The sequence below is a fragment of the Nicotiana attenuata genome, unplaced genomic scaffold (genome assembly GCF_001879085.1).
Source record: "Nicotiana attenuata strain UT unplaced genomic scaffold, NIATTr2, whole genome shotgun sequence".
In the NCBI taxonomy this organism is placed as follows: Eukaryota; Viridiplantae; Streptophyta; class Magnoliopsida; order Solanales; family Solanaceae; genus Nicotiana; species Nicotiana attenuata.
Window position 1 is genome coordinate 1 of NW_017672672.1, and position 23996 is coordinate 23996.

Sequence of the window (23996 nt, forward strand, 5' to 3'; positions counted from 1 at the left end):
GGGATATATAGTATCGTGAAGTTTGGTAAAGTTGAGACATCCGAGTTATTCAAGGTTCTTTGATTATCATGCCATTCTCCAGTTACTTCGTACAATTATTCTCTTGATGTAGAACTTCTTATAAAATTTGGTGTTGAATTGCTATGTTGATTCGAAATTATTTGGGGAGCGGGTTGCACGCTGCAACGAAATTTTGAAAGGAAATGAATTAAAATGGCAGAATAAGGACGGATTATGATATTAACGTATAATGATATGGTGGGATCGAGTTGCGCACCGTAACGGACTGTATAAAGTTATATCTACATTATGATGATGTTACGCTTCACAGTATCAAATTACGACGATGTTATACCTTGTAGTATTGTACGTTGAATTTATCGTAAGGTAATTGACATCAGTCCAAGGAAAAGATTATTTGGAGATTATAATGATTATGCTATTTCAAGCAAGTGATGAGTAAATTCGTGAAGGTAAGAGGGGAAGCACGTCAAAGAAAATGAATTTTCGTCCAAGTTTGGCATGTTGGGATAAAATACGGGCCGATCGTTAATACCCGATATTTATGGACTAGTATCATACAAGGTATCATATGACCATGATAGTATGATATATAAAAAGGTATTAAAAATAAGTAGTATTTTAAGTAATTTGAGATAATTCTTGATTATGCGGGTAATTGGTATTATTGAGTAGTGGATATTACCCAATTAATTAAAGAACTATTTGGATGAAGATGGAAAAGACCAACGTGGCAGCAAGCCACTCTTTAACTAAATTACTCTTGATCAATTTTTATTAGGTGGCAACTAATGTGTTAGTTACACATTCATTTCATTCCAAATATTTTCCATATCAAAGACAACAATCAGAAGTGGGGGAGGGATGTTAGCCATTCTTATAGGCTTTCAATAAGTTTCATTCTCAAAAACACTTCAATCAGATTACTACATTGATAACGTGATTTCCTCAACAAAAAAATCCAATGAGGTGTCTTAGCACAATTAGCAACGTGAGATTTTGCAATTCTAAAGGAGTACAATGCAACCTTTTTCAAGAATATCATGCAGATTTTTTCCTACTCCAGGTATGTTAAGGCTATACTTTCTCTCTTTTTGGCATGATCTATACGGCATGAACGAAACGAGAAAATGCATAACTTCCATAAATGACTCTATTCATAGAAATACTAGAGATGCCGATATTCTTGATTCCCCATGTGTCATATTATTCCATTATCTATTCATGGGTCTCAAAAATACGTAAGTTGGTAAAGTTTATTTCATGATATTAATCAGTGGCATAATGGTCTTATGATATACCGAGAGATTTTATTAACATATTTTTACATGCATTTTATGCATTTAAATATGCACACTGACCCATGACCAGATGGCGTTATATACATATGTATATATATGTATATGGGATATGGGAAAGGTTATGGCGTTATATACGCACCACCCCCTGATCAGCTGGTATACGTTGATGATTTTGCCCGCAGTGGCCGAAATGATATGATGGGATGCCCTCATAGGCTTGATGATGTTATGAACACATGTACCTGTGCGAGACATGACATTATACGTACATGCATGACGCTAAAAGTATTTCATGATTTACAGAGTTATCCAGACTTACAGGTTGAGTCATTTACTCTATATGTCTTCCATGTCTTTTACGTACTTATTTATGTGCCTTACATACTCAGTACATTATCCGTACTGACGTTCCTTTTGCCTGGGGATGCTGCGTTCATGCCCGCAGGTCTCGATAGACAGGTCGAGAGTCCTCTAAGTAGGCGATCAGCTCAGCGGAAGATATTGGTGCACTCCATTTGCTCTGGAGTTGCTTGTTTGGTTAGTATGATTTAGATGTGTATTGTTTGGTATGGCAGGGCTCTTTCCCGACATTTATGATAATTATGTATCCTTAGAGGCTTGTAGACAGATGCCATGTACGTAAAAGATTGTATGGCCTTGTCGGTCTATGTTCAGTATACAAGTGGTTATTTTGGTCTTAGAGGCCCATATGTCTTATGTATAAGTTGGTATTACATGTTGTATTCTACCTATTTCACGGCAGCCTCTCCGGCTCAGTTATCCATGATAACATGATACGAAAAGATACGTTATGTTGGTACTCGGTTGAGTAAGGTACCGGCTGCCCGTCGCGGCCCATTAGTTTGGGTTGTGACAAAAAGGCGATTTCGAGCTATATGAATGGCTGCTTGACCGTCGAAGTGCAAGGAATCGGTAAACATGGAGAAAGAGATAGATTCTCACGCAATCAAGTCAACCAAGTAAGCTTAGCAATGACTTTCCTCGTCGATCGATATTCAGCCTCGGCGGAAGAAAGTGGGATGGATGGTTGTTTCTTTGACTTCCACTAGATAAGAGAGCCTCCTAAACTGATGTAGAAACCACTGATGGATCGTCTAGAATCTAGGCATGAGGCCCAATCCGCATCACAGTAAGCAATTAAGGAAAAAGATTGTGAGCCATTCAAAAACAAACCTTGCCCCGGATCAAGGTATAGATAGATCAAAACTCGAAGGGCAGCAGAGAAATGTCCCACACAAGGCTTTTGCATGTATTGACTAAAAATCAGAACAACAAAAGAAAGATCAGGCCTTGTGTGGGTAAGATAGTTTAATTTTCCATCAAGCCTTCGATAAATGATGGGATCAGTGAGTGGTGGACCTGAATCAGCAGATAAGTTGGAACAAGGATCAAGAGGTGAATAAGCTGAAGGCAGCTAATTGCAATCAAATTCTGCCAGCAAGTCTAAGGTAAACTTCCTCTGACATACTATAATTCCATTATTTTCGCGTAGAATCTCCATTCTCAGAAAGTAGTGTAATTTCTTTAGGTCCTTAATTCAAAATTCAGCATGCAAGAAAGCTTTTAACTCTGATAGTTCTGTAGGATTGTTACCTGTCAGTAGGATGTCGTCCGCATACACTGCCACAATAGAAATAAGATCCCCTATCTTCTTAAAAACTAATGAGTAATCATTGAGTGAAGAATAATAACCTTTAAAACTCAAGGCTCCAGCAAGTCTAGCGTACCACTGCCTAGATGCCCACTTTAAGCTATATAGAGATTTTCTTAATTTGCACACACAAAATTGGGACTAGGAGGTGTGATTCTTGCAGGGAATTTCATATAAAATTCGTCTTGTAGATCACTATGTAAAAATACATTGCTAACATCTAATTGTGCAGTACTCTAGTCTCTTTTAACTGCAATAGCCAACAAAAACACCTGATTGTGGTTATTTTGACCACTGTTGAAAAAGTCTCATTGTAATCAATTCCCTCCCTGAATATCCCCTCTAATAACCAACCTGGCCTTCAATCTCTCAATTGTCCCATCTGCATTTATGCTTTACTTTGTATACACATTTACAAGGTAAGCCTCCCTCCCCTTTGGTAAAGACACTACCTCCCAGGTTTGATTTGTTTGTGAAGCCTTAATTTTTGAATCCATTGCTTTCTTCCATCCTGGATGAAGTGATGCTTGGGTAAAGCTAGTGGGTTCAGTCACAGTATAATATATTTTAATAATTGTTGATTTTGAAATGATAAGGCAATAAAGGAAAAGTGGAAGGTTGTTAGGGTTGTGTGAAACAAGTAGAAGATACATCTGTGAGGTAAATGTTATTGCAAACATAGTCTTTCAGATGTTTAGGGAGTTTAGTCACCCTTTCTGATTTTTTAACTGGTAAAATATGACAAGGAACTGGACTACTGAGAGGATGGTGAGAAGTTGAGCTATGTTGAGAAACTGGGTTGAGTTGAGCAGGGAAAGAGTTAGTCAGTGAACTAGGAGAAAATTGGTTGATGTTCTGTGTCTCATGAGCAGGTGATATTGGTAAGTGGAAAGTATTTTCATTAGGAATGATTGTATCAGATGGAATATGAAAGATAGGTTAAGGTTCTGGTGCAGGATTGTGGAAAGGAAAATTAGTTTCATGGAACTGTACATCTTTAGACACCACAATCTTTCTGTTATCTAGTTCCAAAAGATTGTACCTTTTTGCCCAGGGTACTCTAAAAAAATACATGCCTTATCTCTTGGTTCAAACTTTCCCCTGTTTTGTGCTAAAGTAGATACATAACATAGGCAGCCAAAAGTCCTTAAATCTGTATAATTAGGAAGTTCTCCAAAAATCACTTCATATGATGTCTTTCCTTTAAGCACCCTAGAAGGAATCCTATTAATCAGATGTGTTGTTGTTAGTACACATTCTCCCCAGTAGGCAGTAGGTACCTTTGACTGGAACATTAAGGCCCTTGCTATTTCTAGCAAATGTCTGTGTTTGTTTTCAACCACCCCATTGTGATGAGGGGTGGAAATCCATGATGGTTGATGTAGTATGACTTGAGAGGTTAAGTGTTTAGAATTTACATAACCTTTCCCTAATTCCATTGCATTATCTGACACGATTATCTTCACCTTTACATCAAACTGTTTTCCAACCAATCTTCAAAAATGTTGCAAGACACTAAATGCATTACTTTTTGCAGTCAACAAGTATGTCCATGTTGCCCTACTAAAGTCATCAACTTTAGTCAAAAAGTATTTGTATCCACTATAAGTAGAAACTTTGTAAGGCACCCAAGTATATATGTAAATTAGATCAAATATTCGTTTTGTTGAAATATGACTTATTAGAAAAGGTTTTCTAGTTTGCGTTGCTAAAGGACATACATCACAAAAATACTCGGAATTAGGAAGAAAAGAAATAGTACTGATATTTTTCATTAAATGAAAAGGCAAATGGCTCAATCTATTATGCCATAACATTACATTAGATACTAATTTAGCAGAAGAAACTTAAATTGAAATTGAACTGTTCTCTTTAGACAATAGAGAAACATTTAATTGAAAGAAATTTCTAGGCTGAGTACTACATGACTTAAGCATATAAAATCCTTATTTGACTTCACCAAAGCTTGAGGCCTCTTTATTAAAGAGAACTGAAAGAGACATTCAGTATGAGTAAGAAGTACTGAACATTTGAACTGGTATATGAGTTTGTGGATAGATAATAGGTTAAATTTGAAACAAGGAACATGTAGCACATTTTCTAGGACAAGATCTTGAAAAAATAGGCACATTACCTGAATGAGTAACTTTGACCAGATAAGAATTAGGCATATTAACAATAAGAGGCATAGTGAGTGGAGTTAAGAACTTTAAAGCTTTAGGATCATAACACATATGTTCTGAAGCACCTGAATTTATGATCTAGATATTAGTTCTATAAAAAGGCAAATCACAAACTAGGTTATTCAAAGTAATACCAGCTGCAACATTTGCACTAATATCTGGTTCCTGCTGAGGTGTCCTGATGAACCTTGACCTACTTGAGCAAACTTACAAGCTGAGAGAACTTATCCATGGACAGGTTTTGTGTTAAATTAACTCCATCAATCTCCATTAGTTGTGGCTCTTCCCCTGATGTTGCTGCATTTCCCCTTGTTGGTCCCTGAAGCTTCTTGTTAAACTTATAATCAGAAGGATATCCCACAAGTTTGTAGTAGTCCCCTATCACATAACTTGTCATTTTTCAATAAGTGCAAAATTGCTTTGGTTCCTTTCCTTTGTAGTTAGAGTTCCATGCACTTTGAGAGTTGTTCCCCAAATTTCCTGTAAACTTCTATGCTGATTGTACTTGGCTTCCATTTGTCACAGAGTATCCTTGATTTCCTACCATAAAAGATGAACCTCCTGAAGAAAATTGATTGTAAACAGGGGTTTCTCTTTTATTCTTATCATATAGTGACAACGAGTAAGTATGATTAACAGTGAAAAGTGGCTTAATCATCAAGATGTTACTCTTAACCTGAGCATATGTCTCATTCAATCCCATAAGAAATTGAATGAGCCTCTCATCCTCTAAAGATTTGGCTAACTTCTTCTCCCCTCCACACACACATGCACAACTGCGATTTGTATGAGTATTAAGAGAATCATGTTCATCCCATAACTTCTTAATTTTTGTATAATAGCCTGCAATATCATTTGTTCCCTGCACTAACATTGAATTTCTTTTGTAGATGGAATAACTTAGCACCATTTAGTTGTCCAAATCTCTCCTCAAGATTAGTCCATAGATCCAAAGCTGTTTTGGAATTGATGACAGACTCAGCTATCTCTTTTCCCAAAGAGTTCAACAATCGAGATTTCACCATGTCATTGTATCGATTCCACTGCTGGAAATCCTTAGAGGTGACTGCTGGTGCTAAGCAAGTCCAATTGATAAATCCCAATTTGTTTTTGGCTGACAAGGCTATAAGAACAAATCTACGACAAGCCTGATATCCTTTACCATCAAAATGGGAATTTACCAGGTTCATACTTGGTGCATCAGATGAATGTAGAAAATAAGCATGTTGGAGTCATAATGACTACTGAGCTCCAATTCCAGCTGTTGTTGCTGCAACTTTAGTATTATTTGGAATGGTTTTGTTATAGATATCGAACAAAGAAGAAAGAGTAAAGGAGATTCAAAATTTAAAGATGAACAAGAAGCTTTCAAAGCTCTGATACCATATTAGATTTAGAGACTAAAATTTTTCAAAATTTTCTTCTCGTTGTATTCATCATGCACTGTACATCCTCTTTATACAAGTTTATAATGTAAAATAAATAAAGAAAATTGTATTTACACTTGTCCTATTCTTATTCAACAAAACTTAACTATACTAACAAACTATATTCTCTCCCACATGCCAAGAATTGATCACGTGTAGGCCCCTTCTAGAATTATTCTTTTCTGATTGCTTGCCAAGGAAGTATCTGGAGGGTCATGATTTAATCCATCAATATTATGTTTGAAGGTCAGGATCTGTTCGTGTGTCCTTTTGTTTCTCTGAGGAGACCAAGTTTGACCAGACCATATTCTAGAGTTAGGCTTCACTTTACTCTTTGTATCTGATACACACGATGCCTCCACAAAGCCTCTTTCTTCTTCATCTTCAATCCTCTGCTATGTGGCTCCATAGCTTGATTGCTTTTATGTAATCCATTATGAGAATCAATATCATCATAATTCTTAACATAATTTGCTTAATTAGTTAAACTACAAAGATAATTTTAAATTTTATCTGTATTATCCCAGTATATATTAGAACTTAAATCATACTATAATATATAAGACTTTACGTTTATATTTACTGATAATGCAAACAACTTTTTTACTACTATTTACTACTGGAAGTGCATGAGGTGATCGCAAAATTCCAACAATAGGACATAACTAGGAGTAAGCCAATACTTTTTTTTCCGGGTTGTGGGCAAAACTATGCAATTGACTTAGTAGGCGTTTGGACGTAAATATTATAATTTTTTGAAACAAGAGAGTAGTATTTGGAGTTAAGTTGAAAAATGGTATTTGGAATTTGAAATTATGTTTGGACATGCATTTCACTTGAAAAAATATTACAATTTTGTGAGTGGAGAAAAAAGTTTTTTCTGAAAATTTTGAAAAAGTGATCTTTTGAAAAACTCATTTCCAAACAAAATCAAAAACTTGTAAAATTTCATGGACAAACACATTTTTGAATTTTTTTTTGAAAAAAGAATTTTTTTATGGACAACCGAGGCCTTATTTGTTATGACTCCTGGTTGATTTTGTTCCTAGACCATAGCACGGGCGAGCATAAATCCACAGATCCTGTCAAATTAATCAAACAAACATTAGATCTGGCCCAACGAACTACGGTTAACTCTATTTTTTTTTAAATGTTCATAAAGAAATAGCAAAATTAACAAGAAGAAAACTGAAAAGACAAATAAATTAGTAAACTTCATATAATATGATGTGGGATCTTGATACTATGTGTTAGATCTTAAATGTACAAAATTTGGAAAGGGTTCGACAGGATGAGGTGCGTCCTATTTTGTCCGGTCTTATGTGTATGTTCATATTCTAGCGGTGTTCATCGGTTGGTACGGTATTTAGATATTTTAATTCGATATTTTTAATATCCGATTTCTTAAAATACCATATGAACACTATACCTAATTAAATTTGATACGATTCGTATTACTGTATAGTTTTAAATATCAGTATCATTTATCACCTTAAGGATCTTTTAATGTTCAAATTTTAACCTTTTTAATTGGAGCATTCTGTGAAGACGATTTAAATGTAAAAATAGCATGGTCTAGCCAGTTTTCGGACTGGTCGTTCAAAAATAGCCAGCGTTTACCAAATCAATAAGAAATAGCCACTATTTTGCTGCAACAGAGATCGGTCCAGCATAATATACTGGAATTTGGTGCACCTGTGTATGAATTTCCAGCATATTATGCTGGAACTCCAACACACGGAAAGTTTCAGCATAATATACTGGAGATTTGAGCACTTGTGTATGAACTTCCAGCATATTATACGGGACCGGTATACTTTGCTGGAACTCCAGTATATTATGCTGAAGTTCCAGTGTACTTATGCTGGAACTCCATCGTATTATGCTGGAGTTCAAGTATACTTATGCTGGAACTCCAGCATAATATACTGGCGTATTTTCCGGATTTTGAACAATATTTTTGCTCAGATTTATCTTTACATGAAAAGTGGCTAAATTTCGATTACTTTTGAAACTGGGCTATTTTTGAACGACCACTTGTAAATCTGGCTATTTTTGAATTTCTCCCAATTTAAATTCTACCAATGCTACTTAGGCCTCATTTGTTTTTTTTAAGATTAAGACGTCTGAATCTGAATACACATCTGAATATCAAGATGTGTATTAAGATTAAGACATTTGAATATGAATACACATCTGAATATATTAAGATGTGTATTAAGATCTGAATAGAAATAATTAAGACTGTTTGATTTTTAACATCTGAATGTATAAAATTTATCTTTATTTAAAAATTAATAAACATAAAATTCAAATGAAATACTAACTAATCTAATATTCTATCAATAAAATATATAGTTTTTTAAAATATGATAGTTGTTGGTGGTGATGGCTAACGGGTGAATGCTGACTAGAGGCGGTGGTTGGTGGTAGTTTTGGTTGATGATGGTGGTTAATGCTAGTAGCTAGTAGTGATTGGTAGTGGTGGCGATTATGATTGAGGATGGTGGTGGTGGGTGGTGATAGTTAATAATGTCGGGCGGTGGTAGTTGTTGTGATTGAGGAAGGTGGTGAGTTGGTGGTGGTAGTTATATTGATAGGCAGTGCCGGCTGTGGTTGTTGATGGTGATGGGATGGTCAATTGTGGTAGTTGAGGCGAATTAGTGTTGATTGTGGGTGAGAATGATAGTGGTCGGAGTGGTAGGGATAGTATGTGGGATGGTCGATAACGGAGGCTATGATTAAGGATGATGGTGGCGTGGTAGTGGCGGATGTGGTGGTAGTGGTGGTGGCGGAGGTAGTGGTGGTGGTTATGGTTGAGTATGGTGGTGGTGGCGGCATGGTGGTAGTTGATAATGGTAGGCGGTGACGGCAGTTAATAATGAATATATGATAGCATCTTAATGAAATTAAGTCTCTGTTATAGATCTTAATCATACAGACCTATTCAGACCCATTAAGTGATTGTGAAGTAAAAAAAATAAACACACTTAATGATTAAGATGTGATTAATTAAGATTCAGACTTTAAAAACAAATGCACTTATAAGCTGTTTGGCTAAGCTTTTTTTTTTTTTTTGCCAAAAGTGCTTTTTTTGGGTCAAAAGCACGTTTGGCCAAAAATTGAGGTGTTTGGCCAAGCTTTTGGAAGGAAAAAAAGTGCTTTTGAGGAGAAGCAGAAGCAGTTTTGGAGAAGCAGAAAAAAGGTAGCTTCTCTCCAAAAGCACTTTTTTGAGAAGCACTTTTGAGAAAAATACAATTAGCAGCAATTTTTTAAAGCTTGGCCAAATACTAATTGCTGCTCAGAAGTGCTTTTCAAACTAATTAGCCAAACACAAACTGCTTCTCACCAAAAATACTTTTAAGAAAAGCACTTTTGAAAAAAAAGCACTTCTCAAAATAAGCTGATTTTTGGAGCTTGGCCAAAGAGTTATTAATGTCTGAGATCTGAATGATTAAGAATCAGACTTTCAACGGGTTATGATAAACTTGAATATAGTAATATACGGACTAATGATAATTGAAAAAGGAGGAAAAAAGAATAGACACCGGACTTCTGTATATGTACAGTCACTTTTTCTCTCTCTAAAGCCGGCCGGTCTCGGCGCTCTACGCAATCTCTTTCTCTCTCCTCCGCTTGCTTCAAAGTCTGAGTTTTCCTCTCTTCGTTGCTAATCCCTATATTTTGAATTTTGATCTTTCAAGTAAGTTTTATCTTTGGGTTTATTATCTCCAACTTCATTTGTTCTTCTATCAAAGTAATTCTCATTTTTTCAATTTTCTACCCAATTCAGTTCAATTGCTTATTTAATCCAATTAGCAGTCGTTTGAATTTTGGTCTTACTATTTATCAATCATTCTCTTTCCTTTTTACTTATATTAATGCCTGTGTTAAGATCTGCACCTAAACTGTTATTCTGCTGTGAGTCTATATTATCTATTTAATACTCGTTCAGGTCCATGATTTTTCATTTTTATTTTTTATTTTTTCCTGTTGTGATCCAACCGCACAAGTAGTTGTCTTCTTGAATATTCTGATTTCTTTTCTGTTGAAGTCTTTGTCTTATTGTTATGCTCCTGCATATTATGTTCTATGGTAATGAAGCTGTAGAATAACTTATAATGTGCATTTATCTTTTACAGTGATGTCCGGGGCCGCTTGCGCTCACCTCGACTATTCCACCGGTACTGGGTAATTCTGTCCATCAAGGCTTAGGTAGATGGTAAGAAATCACCTAGTGTTTTAGGCATAGGTATTTGCATAACTTGCGGTAGTTCCATTTTTATTGCGTTTGTTGTTTGAAATTTGTACATGTATGCCAGGTGTATATGCACACATATAGTGCCGCAAGCGGAAGAGCTTAACTTTAGCAGATGATTGCTCTCGTCTATGAATTCTAAAGAGTTTTCATGTGCTGTTTGAAGTTGCCTATGGTTGAGAGAAGATAGAGCTGATATTTGTTTGGGGTTCATAAAATGGATTTTCAGAATAATCCACAGGGTGAATATGGAAGGTTTGAACAAATACTTGCTCAATTTCTTCTTAAAACCTTGCATATTGTTTTGGACTGTAGAGTTCCTTCGATCCGACCTTATGGTCGTAGTGGAGAGGTGAAAAAGAGCGACAAGTGGTTCAATTTGGTGTTGGGAGATCGCCCTGCTGTTCTTGAAAATTTAAATTTTTGGCACAGAAATTTGATGGAACCAATGATAATAGACATAATACTTATTCAAGAGAAACGTAGTTCTTTGTCAGAGCATAGTTCAGGTACAGCATTCGCAGGGGCGTATACAGAAACCATCATAGAGAGGTGGGTTGTACAATATGAGTATCTGAGGACTATGGTTCCTCAAGTTGGTGAATCTTCTTACAAGAAAACATACAAGAAATCAATTATACTGCTCCGCTCCCTTTATTCAATGATGAGGCTCCTTCCTGCATTCAAGGCCTTCAGGAAACTTTCATCAACTCAGAGTTGTGACTTTGATATCATTTACAAGGTCTCTTCATTTAGTGCTCCATTCTCCAGGGCAGAGGAGGAATTGATGAAGCATTATACTTTTACTCCAGTTGATGCCCAGCAGGGCCGTTTTTCTATATCTGTGTCATATCGGGAAAATCTGTCAGACTTTAACCTGGAGATTGCAGCATCCTTTCCGCCTGAGATCATCACAGATTATGTAGGCAGTCCTCTTACTGACCCAATGAGGTCATTTCCTTCTTCCTCATCTGATAAGGATGTCCGCCCTACATCATTTCCGTCAAGAGGGGCACAATCATCTTCTTCATCACCTTTCCAGCGGCCGCACAGTTGGACAAGTGGTTTCCTCATGTCACCTTCTTTACCTCGGACCCAGCCATATGTAGGATCTCCACCTTTGTACCGCACACCACATGAGCTTTCATCTTCGCCTGGTGATGTATATGGGCAGAGGGTTTCACCTAACAACAGATTGCCTATACACCACAAAGCGACGAGCTTTGATGAGTACCAGCTGTCACCTCCATTTTCACCATCTCCATCCCCATCTCCACCCACATATTTGTCAGGAGCAAATCCTGGGCAGATTCGTTTGCGTTCAGGAACTGGCCCTGTCAGTATCCCTCATCCAATGATGGGTACAAGTTCCAGATACCTATCTCCTAATTTGTCTGATCCTAACAGGCATTCTCTCCCTCCAATGTCTCCCAGAAGCACAAAGCAGGATTCATCATCCAATGATTCCCCTTCTGGAATCAGGTCATTCCGGAAAATGGATCCACTAAGGACTCTAGAGTCTAATATCAGCACTATGAGTCCTGGACAAAAGGTGAGGAATTTCTAGTCTGGGGAAATAGCTGTTTTTCTTGATTTTAGGTGTGTCTTTGCACTTTGTTGTTCATACTTTTGTTCCAAACATTGTACCTACTACTAGTTAAGCACTCTTTCAGCATCCTGCCAACTTTTGTTTGTAATCTTCCTTTTCAGATTTCGAGAGATGCTAGAGATGATTCGGGGCGGTTCTCGGGTTTGCTATCTTCAAGTGGTTCGCCACGTATATTTTCTAGAAGTTCTAGCAGACTGTCTTTTCAAGATGACTTGGATGTCTTTGATTTTTCCTGTCCTTTTATTGTTGATGATGTCGATACTTCCGATTCGCAAGTCAGGTAACTTTACTGCTCTTCTTCTGTATTTTTGGAGTATTCTTCTTGGTAACTGAAAATCTTTACATTATATTGCACAAAGTTCTTCTTGCAGCCTTGTGGAAAGTGCATCTGTGTTTTAATGATTACCTCTCCCGGAGCCAATGCATTGGCTTTGTAGCTATTGTTAACAGGTTGGACTTTGTTTAGAAATTGGCTGCTGGTAAGACATAAAGTTGAGCATTTGATGTTAACTGAATTGGGAAAAATAAGATTTATATATTGAAGGGTCCACCTAACTGTCATAGCTCAAGGGAGACGTGTGTAGCAAAGTTTCTTGACGAGAACCATGAGGTCTCAGGTTCAAATCCCGACAGAGGCAAAACACTCTAGGTGCTCTCTTCTCGTTTGCCTAGGCCTTGGTGGACAAAGCTGGTTAGACACAAAGTTGAGCATTTCTTCCCGGTACCTGTGTTGGTGGGAGGTAGTAGGTACCTGGTAAAATAGTCTAGATACGTGCAATCTGGCTTGGACACCACCATCATAACAAAAAATAAATATTTATTGGAGTTACTTTTTGCCTTTAATTTTATTTATGCAGAAAAAAAAAGATCTAGGGAAAATGTCCAAGAATCTTCTCCTCTTTACTGTATAAAGGATTTATGAATAAGCTGCTAGAAAATCCCAGGTTATAAGCTCTTCATTTGTGAGCAAGTTAAAGGAGATTCAAGTCCATCAAAATTTTGCTCAGCATCGTTGTAATAATTGTCCTCCCCTAGATGAGAAAGTGGTGCTTAGACATCTCAAAAAGAAGAAGAGATCTTGAGAATGCGCACTTTGATTGTACCAATGAGCTCTTGGGAGTTTAATTATAGGCTGCGCACTTTGCTCAGCATCGTTGAGAATGCGCACTTTGCTCAGCATCGTTGTAATAATTGTCCTCCCCTAGATGAGAAAGTGGTGCTTAGACATCTCAAAAAGAAGAAGAGATCTTGAGAATGCGCACTTTGATTGTACCGATGAGCTCTTGGGAGTTTAATTATAGGCTGCGCACTTTGCTCAGAGATCTTGAGAATGCGCACTTTGCTCAGCATCGTTGTAATAATTGTCCTCCCCTAGATGAGAAAGTGGTGCTTAGACATCTCAAAAAGAAGAAGAGATCTTGAGAATGCGCACTTTGATTGTACCGATGAGCTCTTGGGAGTTTAATAGTGCACACATGTTCTAAAATGGGGTGGGTGCTTAATTATAGGCTGTTTAAGTATAGGCATGGAACTTCCTTAATTGATCCTAATTTATATACACAATATTCCCTAATCTTCCTAATTGATAAAATATTCTATCTAATTAGTTTATCCTAACAGCCCCGCCAACAAGCAAGTTGGAGCAGGCATATTGTGTGAACCTAGATATTTGCTGGTTTATCCTAATAGTTGCCTTGATTATTATACCTTATCTCTGATCACAACTTGTGGTATTTTGATATGCTGGACTTTGAGATTACACGAGTCTTTCCAATCGGTTGAACTTTCTTTATTCCAAGTTCTTAATTTTCCTTTACGCAACTTGCTTGGCTCTTCATCATCTTTTCAATTGTTCTCTGTTTTGAATTGTTTTTTTCTTGTTTATATGTGTTTGGTCAGAGGTTCAGATTTGGGAGTGGGTTGTCCACCAGGGAACCAAGAACATTTAATACTCATATGACTTGAAGAGTACACATTTTATGCTTGTAGGAGTTAAAGAGTACAATTTAAAACTCGTAGGATTTAGAGAGTGGAAGGCCGCATATGCAAAACCAGCTCTGAGTACACAAATGAAGTTTTCTGCATTAGAGTTGGTTGGTGTGTGTTGGATGGAATGGAAATGACAATTCACCTTCTAGATTGGCAGGGCTTGAGATCCATTTTGAATGTGATTGGTTTTAAACAATTATTATGTGCGTTATATCCCTGGGTCCTGATATTGAATAAAAATGAACCTTTCAGTAATTGCCGACAGACAGCAGCCACTGTGTTTGTCATAGTTTTTGTGTCTTCAATGCTATCGCGCCATTAGATTTCAACTCAACTGTTATTTAATCTGTTATGCAGTGAGAACCTTGATGGGAGAAAAGGTTCAGAAGTCTCTTCTCAAACATCTGCAACAACCAGAAAATCCCAAGATGCCGCTGTAGGTGCCCTTGTTCACATGTTGAGAACTGCTCCTCCTTTGCGCCAAGATTCCAGCTGTTATACCTCACATAGCGTAAAGACTGATCTGGAGGGAGAACTTGGTACTGCATCTGGATTTTTCATCAATAGAAAGGCATCAGATGCTCTTGAGGAGCTCAAAACTTACAAAGATTTGAAAGATTTACTACTGTCCAAGAGTGCAACCCGTTCGGTCAGTGAGGGTGGAACTTAACCTGACGTATCCCACGCACGAAAGTTAGCTCACAATGGATGAAGATAGTTGATATTTGCCCCTTGTGTTCATGAACAAACTTTTCTATGGGAAACTCCATTGTCTCAGTAGTTTGGAGGGCTAACAGATTCTGTACATAAGGTGGTGATGATTAGCAAACATAGTTGAAACAGTTGACTGATTTTGACCCACATTTTAAGAACATTGATGGATGTGAAATATCAAAAAAGAAAAAAAAAGAACATTGTTGGATGTGAAAAACAAAAAGAGAAAAAAGAGAAAAAAAAATTGGTTCTTCTAAAAGCATTTGTTCAACAGGTTCGCTTTTTATTTTTTATTTATTATTTGTCAATTATAAGTCCACGTGTAAAAGAACATTATATTTTTCTGTGTGTTATAGCTTTTTTTCAAGTCGACATACCGACTATGACTCGGTATTGACACTTAGTGGGCGTTTGGACATAAGGATTGTTAAATTTTGGAAAAATGTGAAAAAAAAATTCCAAGTGAAATTGGTATTGAAAATTAGAGTTGTGTTTGGACGTGAATACAATTTGGAGTTGTTTTTGAATTTTTGCGAGTGATTTGAAGTGAAAATTTTGAAAAATAGCTTTTTTGGAGTTTTTAAATTTTTCGATAAATTTTGAAATTCAACTTCAAGTTAAATTTGAATTTTTCATGGTCAAACATTCATTCCGAAAAAATAAATTTTTTATGGACAAACGGGCCCTAGTAAATCAGTTCAATAAATGGACTAATTCTCAAGAACAATATTCCTCAAGTTGAGTTAATAGCAGCAGAAAATGGACCGGGTGGACGAGTACTAATAAGTTATGGTAATATGTACATTACTTTTACAATTTGTTTGGATGGTCATAATGTATTGTATTGTATCATTTGATGCATACAATATTTGAATAAATTGTATTGTTTGCTGTCGTTTCGTGACTTGCGATATTATAAAGAAAAAGTAAGATACGAGATAATATTATTATTATATAAAAAGGTTGGGTAAAGGATAAAATAAAATTATTTAATAATAAAAAAGGGCAAGATGAGAGGAAAAATAAGGAAACGACGCGATCACACCAAATCAGTCGTTCCATAAAGTGACACTTTTCATCGTTACGTAATGACGGATTTTAACAATATGATACAATAAAATTTAAATAAACAAATATTGTATTTAGGCAGAATAGCCTAGTATACACTTATACTTGTTCCAGTTTGTCATCCCTGGCCCGGTACTTCACAAAATTTCGTTCAAACATTTGTATTTGATCAAAATGAATATTTTAAACCCCTCCCATTATGCGTGAGTCTCACTTGCCGTGACATGGATAACACATCAGATCCATGTCAGATACATAATCCACATCAGCATCTTCTTCTTACTAATACCAGATTTTCTTTCTCCTTCACGCCATTTTTCACCTTCCCTCTCGATTTTCAGAGAACCTCAAAAATTCATCGGCTTCAACTTCTTCTCTCTTTGTCTCACCATAACTGTTGCACCTGAAACTATTAGGATTCATTTTTTTGGGTTATGAAATGATTGCAGAAACTATAAGGCAGCATAGATCTCATCAATTTTCCTCCAATCACCATTTCTTCCAACCAAAGAGATCCCAAATATTTCATACAGACTGCTATCATCGTCGTCATCTGGCCTATCGGAAGGGCGAGTGTTGACAAGAAGATCTACCAGGGATTGGAAGTAAAGGTTGTCAAAATCTAGGGTGAAACGTTGTCGGAGTTTATAGTGGTTGGTGGTGGTGGGCTAGTGGTGATTGGATGGAAGGTTTAGGAGAGAGATTTTGAAGTTCTTGGAATAAAAAAGGGTAAAGAGCGGGAAGAACAGGACAAAGGAAGAAGGGAGTGATGGTGGTGGGTGATCTTGATGGATGAAGGGTACGGGGTAGAAGGCAGCAGATGGGGGTGATGGGTTAGGTAAAGGTTTTGAAGATGGGAGGAGGGGGTGTTTTCCCTTTTATTTTTATTGTTTCTCTGTTTTTTAATTATCATATTTGAATTTTCCTTTTAAAAAGAAATAAAAATATAGATTCACGCTCTCTTTACGCGTGCATACCACGCATTCCATCATAGTCAGATAAATAAAGGCCAAATAAGCTTGGTCAACGGTCAGGGGTTTATAATATTCATTTTGATCAAGCACAAGTGTTTGAATGAAACTTCGTGGAGTATAGGGACCGGATGACAAAGCGGAACAAATATGGGTGTCTACTAGGCTATTCTGCCATTAATAAATTCACAAAAGTTTCTCAGTAAAAAATAAACCTAAATAGGATAAATTATTTGAGGCAGTGAGTATCAATGTGGGAGTTTTGTTCTAAAATGAAATATTTTAAGGATAAAATAGTAAAAATTTTGGTCAAACTTAAAGTGCTTATAAGCTAAAAATTCATAAGCGGGGGAGCCCAACTTATGGCTTTTGGCTTATTTTTAACTTATAAGCACTTGACTTATAAGCACTTTAACTTTACCAAAGCTGCTTATAATCTAGTTTGACCAGCTTATAAGCTTAGCCAAACACCCTCTAAGTAATTTTTACCGTAAATTTTCTAGTCTCCTTTCAGGCGAGGTCAACATTTTTGAAGACTCTGGTTTGGCCTTTTGTTTTCTCATTAATTTTTCAAATATATGAATGCTTGTACTGGTGCTTTGTTCATATTTTCATTTAGATGTATCACCTATCATATCTAGATTGCTTGGGACAATTCAAAATTAGGTCCATTTCTGTAATCACAGTTTCCTCAGAAAACAATATCTGTAGCAACTAGCAACTCTCAAAGAAATCGTTGGTTGGATAAGGCTAATGATAGACGGCGAAGGAGCCATTATATCAGGTTCCACTGCAATTCAACCAGTCTGGCATGTTGTGACTGTATTATGTTTTGAGCAATTAAATAACACACTACTCCACTTATGGGATTACACTGGGTTTGTTGTTGTTGTATTGTGTTTGTGTTTTGTTGCCCTGGATATCCTTGTTAATTTATTTAGAGTATCTAAAGGATACACAGTATCAAACCTGGATACAGACTGAAATTTTGAACGGCTGCGCTTTCCTTTCGTTTATCAATTATGTGTACTCAAATCTCTGTGGAGAAGAGATACATATAAACAGGTTTTCATGTGTTTTCTGCAAATACTTACTAGTGTGATTTTTAAGCTATGTTTATCCACTGTATCGAAAAAAAGACAGACTCATTATGTTTTATCTGTTGTCAGTTTTTGTCCAATTATTCCACACTTTGGAGCCTAACAAGTCTTGAATACACACTGTCAAGCTCAGCCATCAGGGTTGAGTGGCTACCCTTCTCCACAACCTTACCTTTGTCCATAACAACTATAGTATCTGAATTTATTACTGTCGAAAGCCTGTGTGCTACTGTTATCCGAGTCATTTTTGTCCCTCCATAGTTGTTCAGCTTCATTGATTCCAATGCACTTACCACTGCTCTTTCGGACTCGGTATCTAATGCACTTGTTGCTTCATCCAACAGCATTATTGCTGGTCTTTTGAGTAACGCCCTTGCTATCGCTATCCATTGCTTTTGTCCCCCAGAAAGTTGAGAGCCCTTTTCCCCAAGAACAGTATCATATCCATTGGGCAAGTTACTTATAAACTCATGTATGTTTGCTTCTCTTGACACTTCTATTATCTCAGCTTCAGATGCTTTTTCACTTCCATAGCGGATATTGTTTCTAATTGAGCAGCTAAACAGGAGTGGCTCCTGTTGCACCAGTCCAATCTGTGCCCTTAACTTCATAAGATTGTAACCTCTTATATCCTTGCTATCAATCAGAACTTTTCCCTCATTCACATCATAGAATCTAAGTAACAGGGCCAAGATTGAAGATTTTCCTGCTCCACTAGGCCCCACTATTGCAATCTTAACTCCAGCTTCAATTTGCAGACTGAAATTGTTTAGTACCAGTACTTCAGGCCTTGATGGATAACGAAACTGGACATTTTGGAACTCGATTTCCCCTTTGATGCTTTCAGTTGATGCATTGTCTGGCATGTCTGGTACAATTTCTGTGCACCGATCGAGGCTCTGGAACACAGGTTTTAGAATGCCGATGGCTGATAAAACAGTGGGTATCAGTGTCCATAGTTCTGTAATTGAGGGTACTGTTAGGGAAAATATCTGGTATGACCTTATGCCATCTTCAAAGCTGGCTTGGTTCTTGTCGACCAGAACTGTTGTGTACCATAAGGCCACTGCATGTGCAACGTTCCAGAAGCAAAGAGAGATCCCTTGTATGATTCCGTACTTGATGCTCTCTGCCCTCCCTTTCCTCAATGGTCTCTTTAAATACAATTTGGCCTTCTCAAGTATCTGTGTTTCGTAGCAGAAAGCTGCAACAGTCTTTATATTCATTGTAGATTCAGAAGCTAGGGAAACGAGTTCTGAGTGTGCAACAGTGTTATCACTAGAGAAACCTTTAGCTGACTTTGCTTGAACCAGTCCGCCTATAAAATGGCATGGCATTACAGCCCAAGCCACCAGACCCATTCTCCAGTTAACTTTCATGCTAACAGTTGTTGCTATAAGTATGGAGGAGATGCAGTGGACAATGACAGACATGCGATCAGCTATTATCGTCTTGACTGTGGATGTTTCATTGACTATCCTGGAGGTAAGTGGTCCAATACTGTTTTCGGGATTTTCAAACCAAGCCAATTCATTACGTAGTGCGGCTGAAAAACAATTTCTGGAATGTCATAAAAAGTTGATGCAGGACGAAGCAATAAGAAGCAGACAGATTGATTGATCTGATACGGAGTAGCACTGTAAGTACCTACCGGTGTACAAAGCTCGCCTGAGGTTTGTCATGGCCTTCTCTCCAGCTACTCCGAATAAGTAATGTTGCAAAGTGTGGGCAACCAGAGAAAGCAGTCCTATTGAGGTAAATATTGCTGAATACCGAGCTACTTTCTCCTTTGAATCAGGATTGTAATATGCCACTCCTATTGTAATGACGTAGAATCCAAAAACAGGTTTATAGGTTCCTGCAAAAGCTGCTGCAAAAGAGCCAATATCAGTCTTTATGATCTCTCTCTTATTCAAGCCAAACCAGATTCTGAAGAATATATGTGTTTCGTTTTTGCCTTTCTGCTCCTTCTCACAGCGTTGTTTAAACTCTTTATGGAATTCCCTTGGCTCGTCAGGCTGCTGATTGTCCTGACGCGCATTGTCTTGTTGGATAAATTCAGCTTTCTCATTTGTAGCTTCCATCCTGTCAATTATAATGTATTTCATTTCAAATCCATCAAATACTTATGTTTATCTTATAATGGAAAATATGTCATCGAGTTGAATGTGACCTGGTCTGACAATCTTGGCCGATGTTCTGCATGCTAAACAAGGCATTGTAGTATTTACTGGTATTTAATAGGTTATGATGGGTTCCTTTCTCTGTCACTTTTCCATTCTGAACAACAGCTATTATATCTGCACTAACGATAGTTGACATTCTGTGTGCAATTAAGATGACCGTTCTTCCTTGCATGGCTGTGTCGAGTGCTTCTTGAACTTGTTTCTCTGAATCTGTATCAAGTGCACTGGTGGCCTCGTCAAGCAAAAGAATTGGAGGGTTCTTTAATATTGCTCTTGCTATTGCAATTCTCTGTTTCTGTCCACCTCATAACTGGAGGCCCCTTTGTCCTACCTAGAATGCAAACATATGACGTAAAAGCTAATTTATCACGTCATTTTATTTTTCAAGAAACTTGTGCTTAAGAAATCAAAACATTGTTAACATGAAAGCTGATTATCCATTTGACTTATGCCAGAGTGAAGGATATCTTTGAGTGGTTTACATGTATTATACGGTGATGTAGCAGCTTTTGCAGCATCTCTGTATTCTTTTTGTGCATATGTGCCATTTAACTTGCCATAATATTTCCAACTTGTTTGTCTTAGAGATGGTGATTTCTTTTGATATTATTACTGTGCTATTGGAGACTTAGGTTGGCACTTTCTACAGCCATATCCTGTCAATTTGATTTGTATGTGAGACTGGTGCATGACGGAAAGGGATAAAGAAGAAGCTTCGCTCATGTACTTCTCACTCAGGATAATGTTCATGCAGTCTCTGCTTGAAGATTGTCTGAGTAATTTTAGATAGAGATTAGTTTTTGAAGTAATTAATTGTTCATATCCTAGTTGTTTTAGTATCTTTAAAATTTTGTTACACTTTAAGTAGCTTCTTTGATGACTAGTATCTGAGTTGTAGGATTATTAGGTCTTCATTCCTATATTAGTAATTAACAACTCACTGTTGTTGTTTTGTTCGTTGTAGTCGTTATTGTTGTTGTTATTATTATTCATAATTGACCTCTAACTTTAGGGTTTTGCTTATATAGAAACATTCTATTGATTTTCCTTTACTTTCTGGCTAAAAAGTAAGCACAAACTTATTTCACAGTTCATTAGTTGTTGGTTATTCCAACTAATGGAACTCTTTTTAATTAGTTATCGGTTGTTCCAACTAACTGAGGATTCTCTCTGGATGCGGCTTTGAGCTATGACGGTATAAAAAGTAATGCAAATATCATTAGCATTGGATAAAAGAGGCTAGGTGCTAGATTTCACAAAGTCTGGTATGAAATTTTGCTATATTAGTTGTGGGAAGTTATAATTTTTTGTTTCAATAGTGCAGGTTTAAGGCCATTCCTAATTGGAAAGATTTTGTTTTTGTTCAATTTCATTTGAATCTTAGATATTCTACAAAAAACAATTGGCCTTTTGGTGTTTCACAGTTTCTTAAATGCCTCAGCTTTAACTCCTTAGAAAATCTACTGTTTATGAACAAGCATGTAAATTTAAGCCAGCCTTCTTCCTTTCTTCAACATTATCTCTTTTCCGGTGACTTTGACCATATTATCTCCATATCCAAAAGAATGGAAATTTAATAATGTGTGTGAGGGGCACTGGTCTGACCTCTGTATGATATTGATGAGGGAGCTGTTGTATAAAAGAATGCGCATTTGCCAAGGATGCTGCTCTTTCAGTATCCTCATCATCTGCATCCATTTTTCCTATCTTGATGTTGTCCTTAATGCTGCCAGCAAATAGTGATGGTTCCTGGGAAACTAGTCCGATATTTCTCCTCAGAAACTTAAAATCAAGATCCTTGATGTTATGATTGTCAAGGAGAATATCACCTGAGGGATTTCATACTGAGTTAGTGTTCTAACATTCATATATAAATCAGGCAACTTTATCTGACTATGAACATTATGTACATTAATAAGCTTCTGCAGGTAAGAGCTGAGATTTCTAATTAATAGTGGAGGGATGACGAACTTTTCTTTGCATCATAAAATCTCATCAATAATGAGATGATGGTGCTTTTACCACAACCACTCCCACAAGTGCCACTACTTTTCCTGCTGGAATGGACAAAGAAAACCCTTGAAGAACAATCTTTTCGGGCCGCAATGGGTAAGAAAAGTCTATATCCTCTATACTGATGTTTCCATTAGTCACATCCAGCATCTTCCCTCTCGAGTCAGCACTTATTGTTGGTATTCTTTCGATCATCTGAAAAATCTCCTTTCCTGCAGCTTTTGCTTGATTGAATATTTGCATATCTGGTGCAGCATATGTGAGTGCTCTGAAATTAAAAGAAAGATAATAAAACCATCTTTTTTCTGACAGTACTTTGATTTCTTCTTCCTCTTTCTTCATAGCATGGTAGATTCTATTGTAAAATATGATGTTTTGGCTCTTACATTGCACCAAAAAGAATGCTCATAACTGCAGCTATGACATCTCCGCCACTTGATCTCCGAGCTGATACAACAACAGCTCCCACCCACACAATAAGAGCCCATGAACTGAAAGTTACAGTCTGGAAAATGCCTGTTCCAACACCCTTTATAAATGCTTCTTTCTTGCTTAGGTTCATCTGTTTTCCGATGCAGTCTAAGAACGACTTGATTGATGAAGTCTCTCCAACAAAAGCAAAAACGGTTTTGATTTGAGAGATTGTCTGTCATGGAGCAGCAGAGGTGCAGTATGAATAATCGTTCAGTAGTGTAAGTAAGATCTGCCTATACTTTGATAACATGTTATCACCGAAGAAATGGATAAGCTTGTTACCTCTTCTACCATTGATGTGGCTTGTGACAGGTATGACATTTTCATGGCTGAAATTGCACTCATTTCTTTTGTATAACTGGCGCCAATTAATAAGATTAGTGGGACGACAAGGATAGGAGTGACACTTCCCAGCTGGATATGAATGCAATCAGGACTCCGCAAAAGAAAGTTGAAATGCTTGACATAAAATGTCCCAACTGTCAGGAAAGGAAACATGTTTAGGTGTAACTGAATCGTTGCCATTCGAGTGTTAATATTGGATTGTATTCAAGATTTAGGAGACATCAGATGTCTGATTTGGTGATGAGATTTTTGTGACCAGGTCTTTCCAACTGCTTGTAGATTGTTTTAGAACTCAATTAACTTCATACATCTATTTGCATGTTTTAATGTTTTATGCAGAAATCGAGTTGCTAACTGAATCAGCCAACTATTTGCTAGCTAGTTCTCATTCTAGTTTTGCTGTGTCTTTTATGCTTGCAGAGATGCAAATATGGGCACCTTAAGAGTAAAAGATGACACTGGACCCATAAATAGCTGAGCACAAGCATTGTACCTTCTCTCCAATTGCATCCTGTATGAGTGACATGTGGCTTCTTATTCCAATGATTATTTTCCCACTATTTAGATCTGTATCAAACGCCCCAATATCCTGTTTGAGAACAGCACTCAGAAATTCCAGTCTTAAACGTGCTACTTGTCTTTGACTAGCGTACATCCAGCATCCT

At 37.0% G+C, this 23996-nt stretch overlaps 2 protein-coding genes across 3 annotated transcripts; one reads left to right on the forward strand and one right to left on the reverse strand.

The window, feature by feature from the left end:
• The first annotated feature begins 10140 nt into the window (after positions 1-10140).
• On the forward strand, positions 10141-15546 carry LOC109214053 (autophagy-related protein 13a). Of its 2 annotated transcripts, none has more exons than XM_019377930.1 (5): positions 10141-10307; positions 10747-10826; positions 10927-12414; positions 12573-12751; positions 14818-15546. In XM_019377930.1, the coding sequence occupies exons 3-5, from the start codon at positions 11080-11082 to the stop codon at positions 15128-15130; spliced, it is 1827 nt and encodes a 608-aa protein (XP_019233475.1). In that variant the 5' UTR covers positions 10141-10307; positions 10747-10826; positions 10927-11079; the 3' UTR covers positions 15131-15546. The 2 variants fall into 2 exon arrangements, with proteins under 2 accessions (XP_019233475.1, XP_019233476.1); XM_019377931.1 differs by lacking the exon at positions 10141-10307 and adding an exon at positions 10308-10361.
• A 2145-nt stretch (positions 15547-17691) lies between these two features.
• Positions 17692-23755, reverse strand: LOC109214054 (ABC transporter B family member 14-like). Its single transcript, XM_019377933.1, has 2 exons — positions 19965-23755; positions 17692-19859 (listed from the first exon to the last, which is right to left on the reverse strand). The coding sequence occupies exons 1-2, from the start codon at positions 20419-20421 to the stop codon at positions 18394-18396; spliced, it is 1923 nt and encodes a 640-aa protein (XP_019233478.1). The 5' UTR covers positions 20422-23755; the 3' UTR covers positions 17692-18393.
• Positions 23756-23996: the final 241 nt, after the last annotated feature.

Coding starts and splice junctions, on each gene's coding strand:
- LOC109214054 (XM_019377933.1), bottom strand. CDS start 20,421: ATGAAATACATTATAATTGACAGGATGGAAGCTACAAATGAGAAAGCT. Junction 19,860..19,964: donor CAGGCGAGCTTTGTACACCG/GTAGGTACTTAC, acceptor ATTGTTTTTCAG/CCGCACTACGTAATGAATTG.
- LOC109214053 (XM_019377930.1), top strand. CDS start 11,080: ATGGATTTTCAGAATAATCCACAGGGTGAATATGGAAGGTTTGAACAA. Junction 12,415..12,572: donor CTATGAGTCCTGGACAAAAG/GTGAGGAATTTC, acceptor CTTCCTTTTCAG/ATTTCGAGAGATGCTAGAGA. Junction 12,752..14,817: donor ACTTCCGATTCGCAAGTCAG/GTAACTTTACTG, acceptor TCTGTTATGCAG/TGAGAACCTTGATGGGAGAA.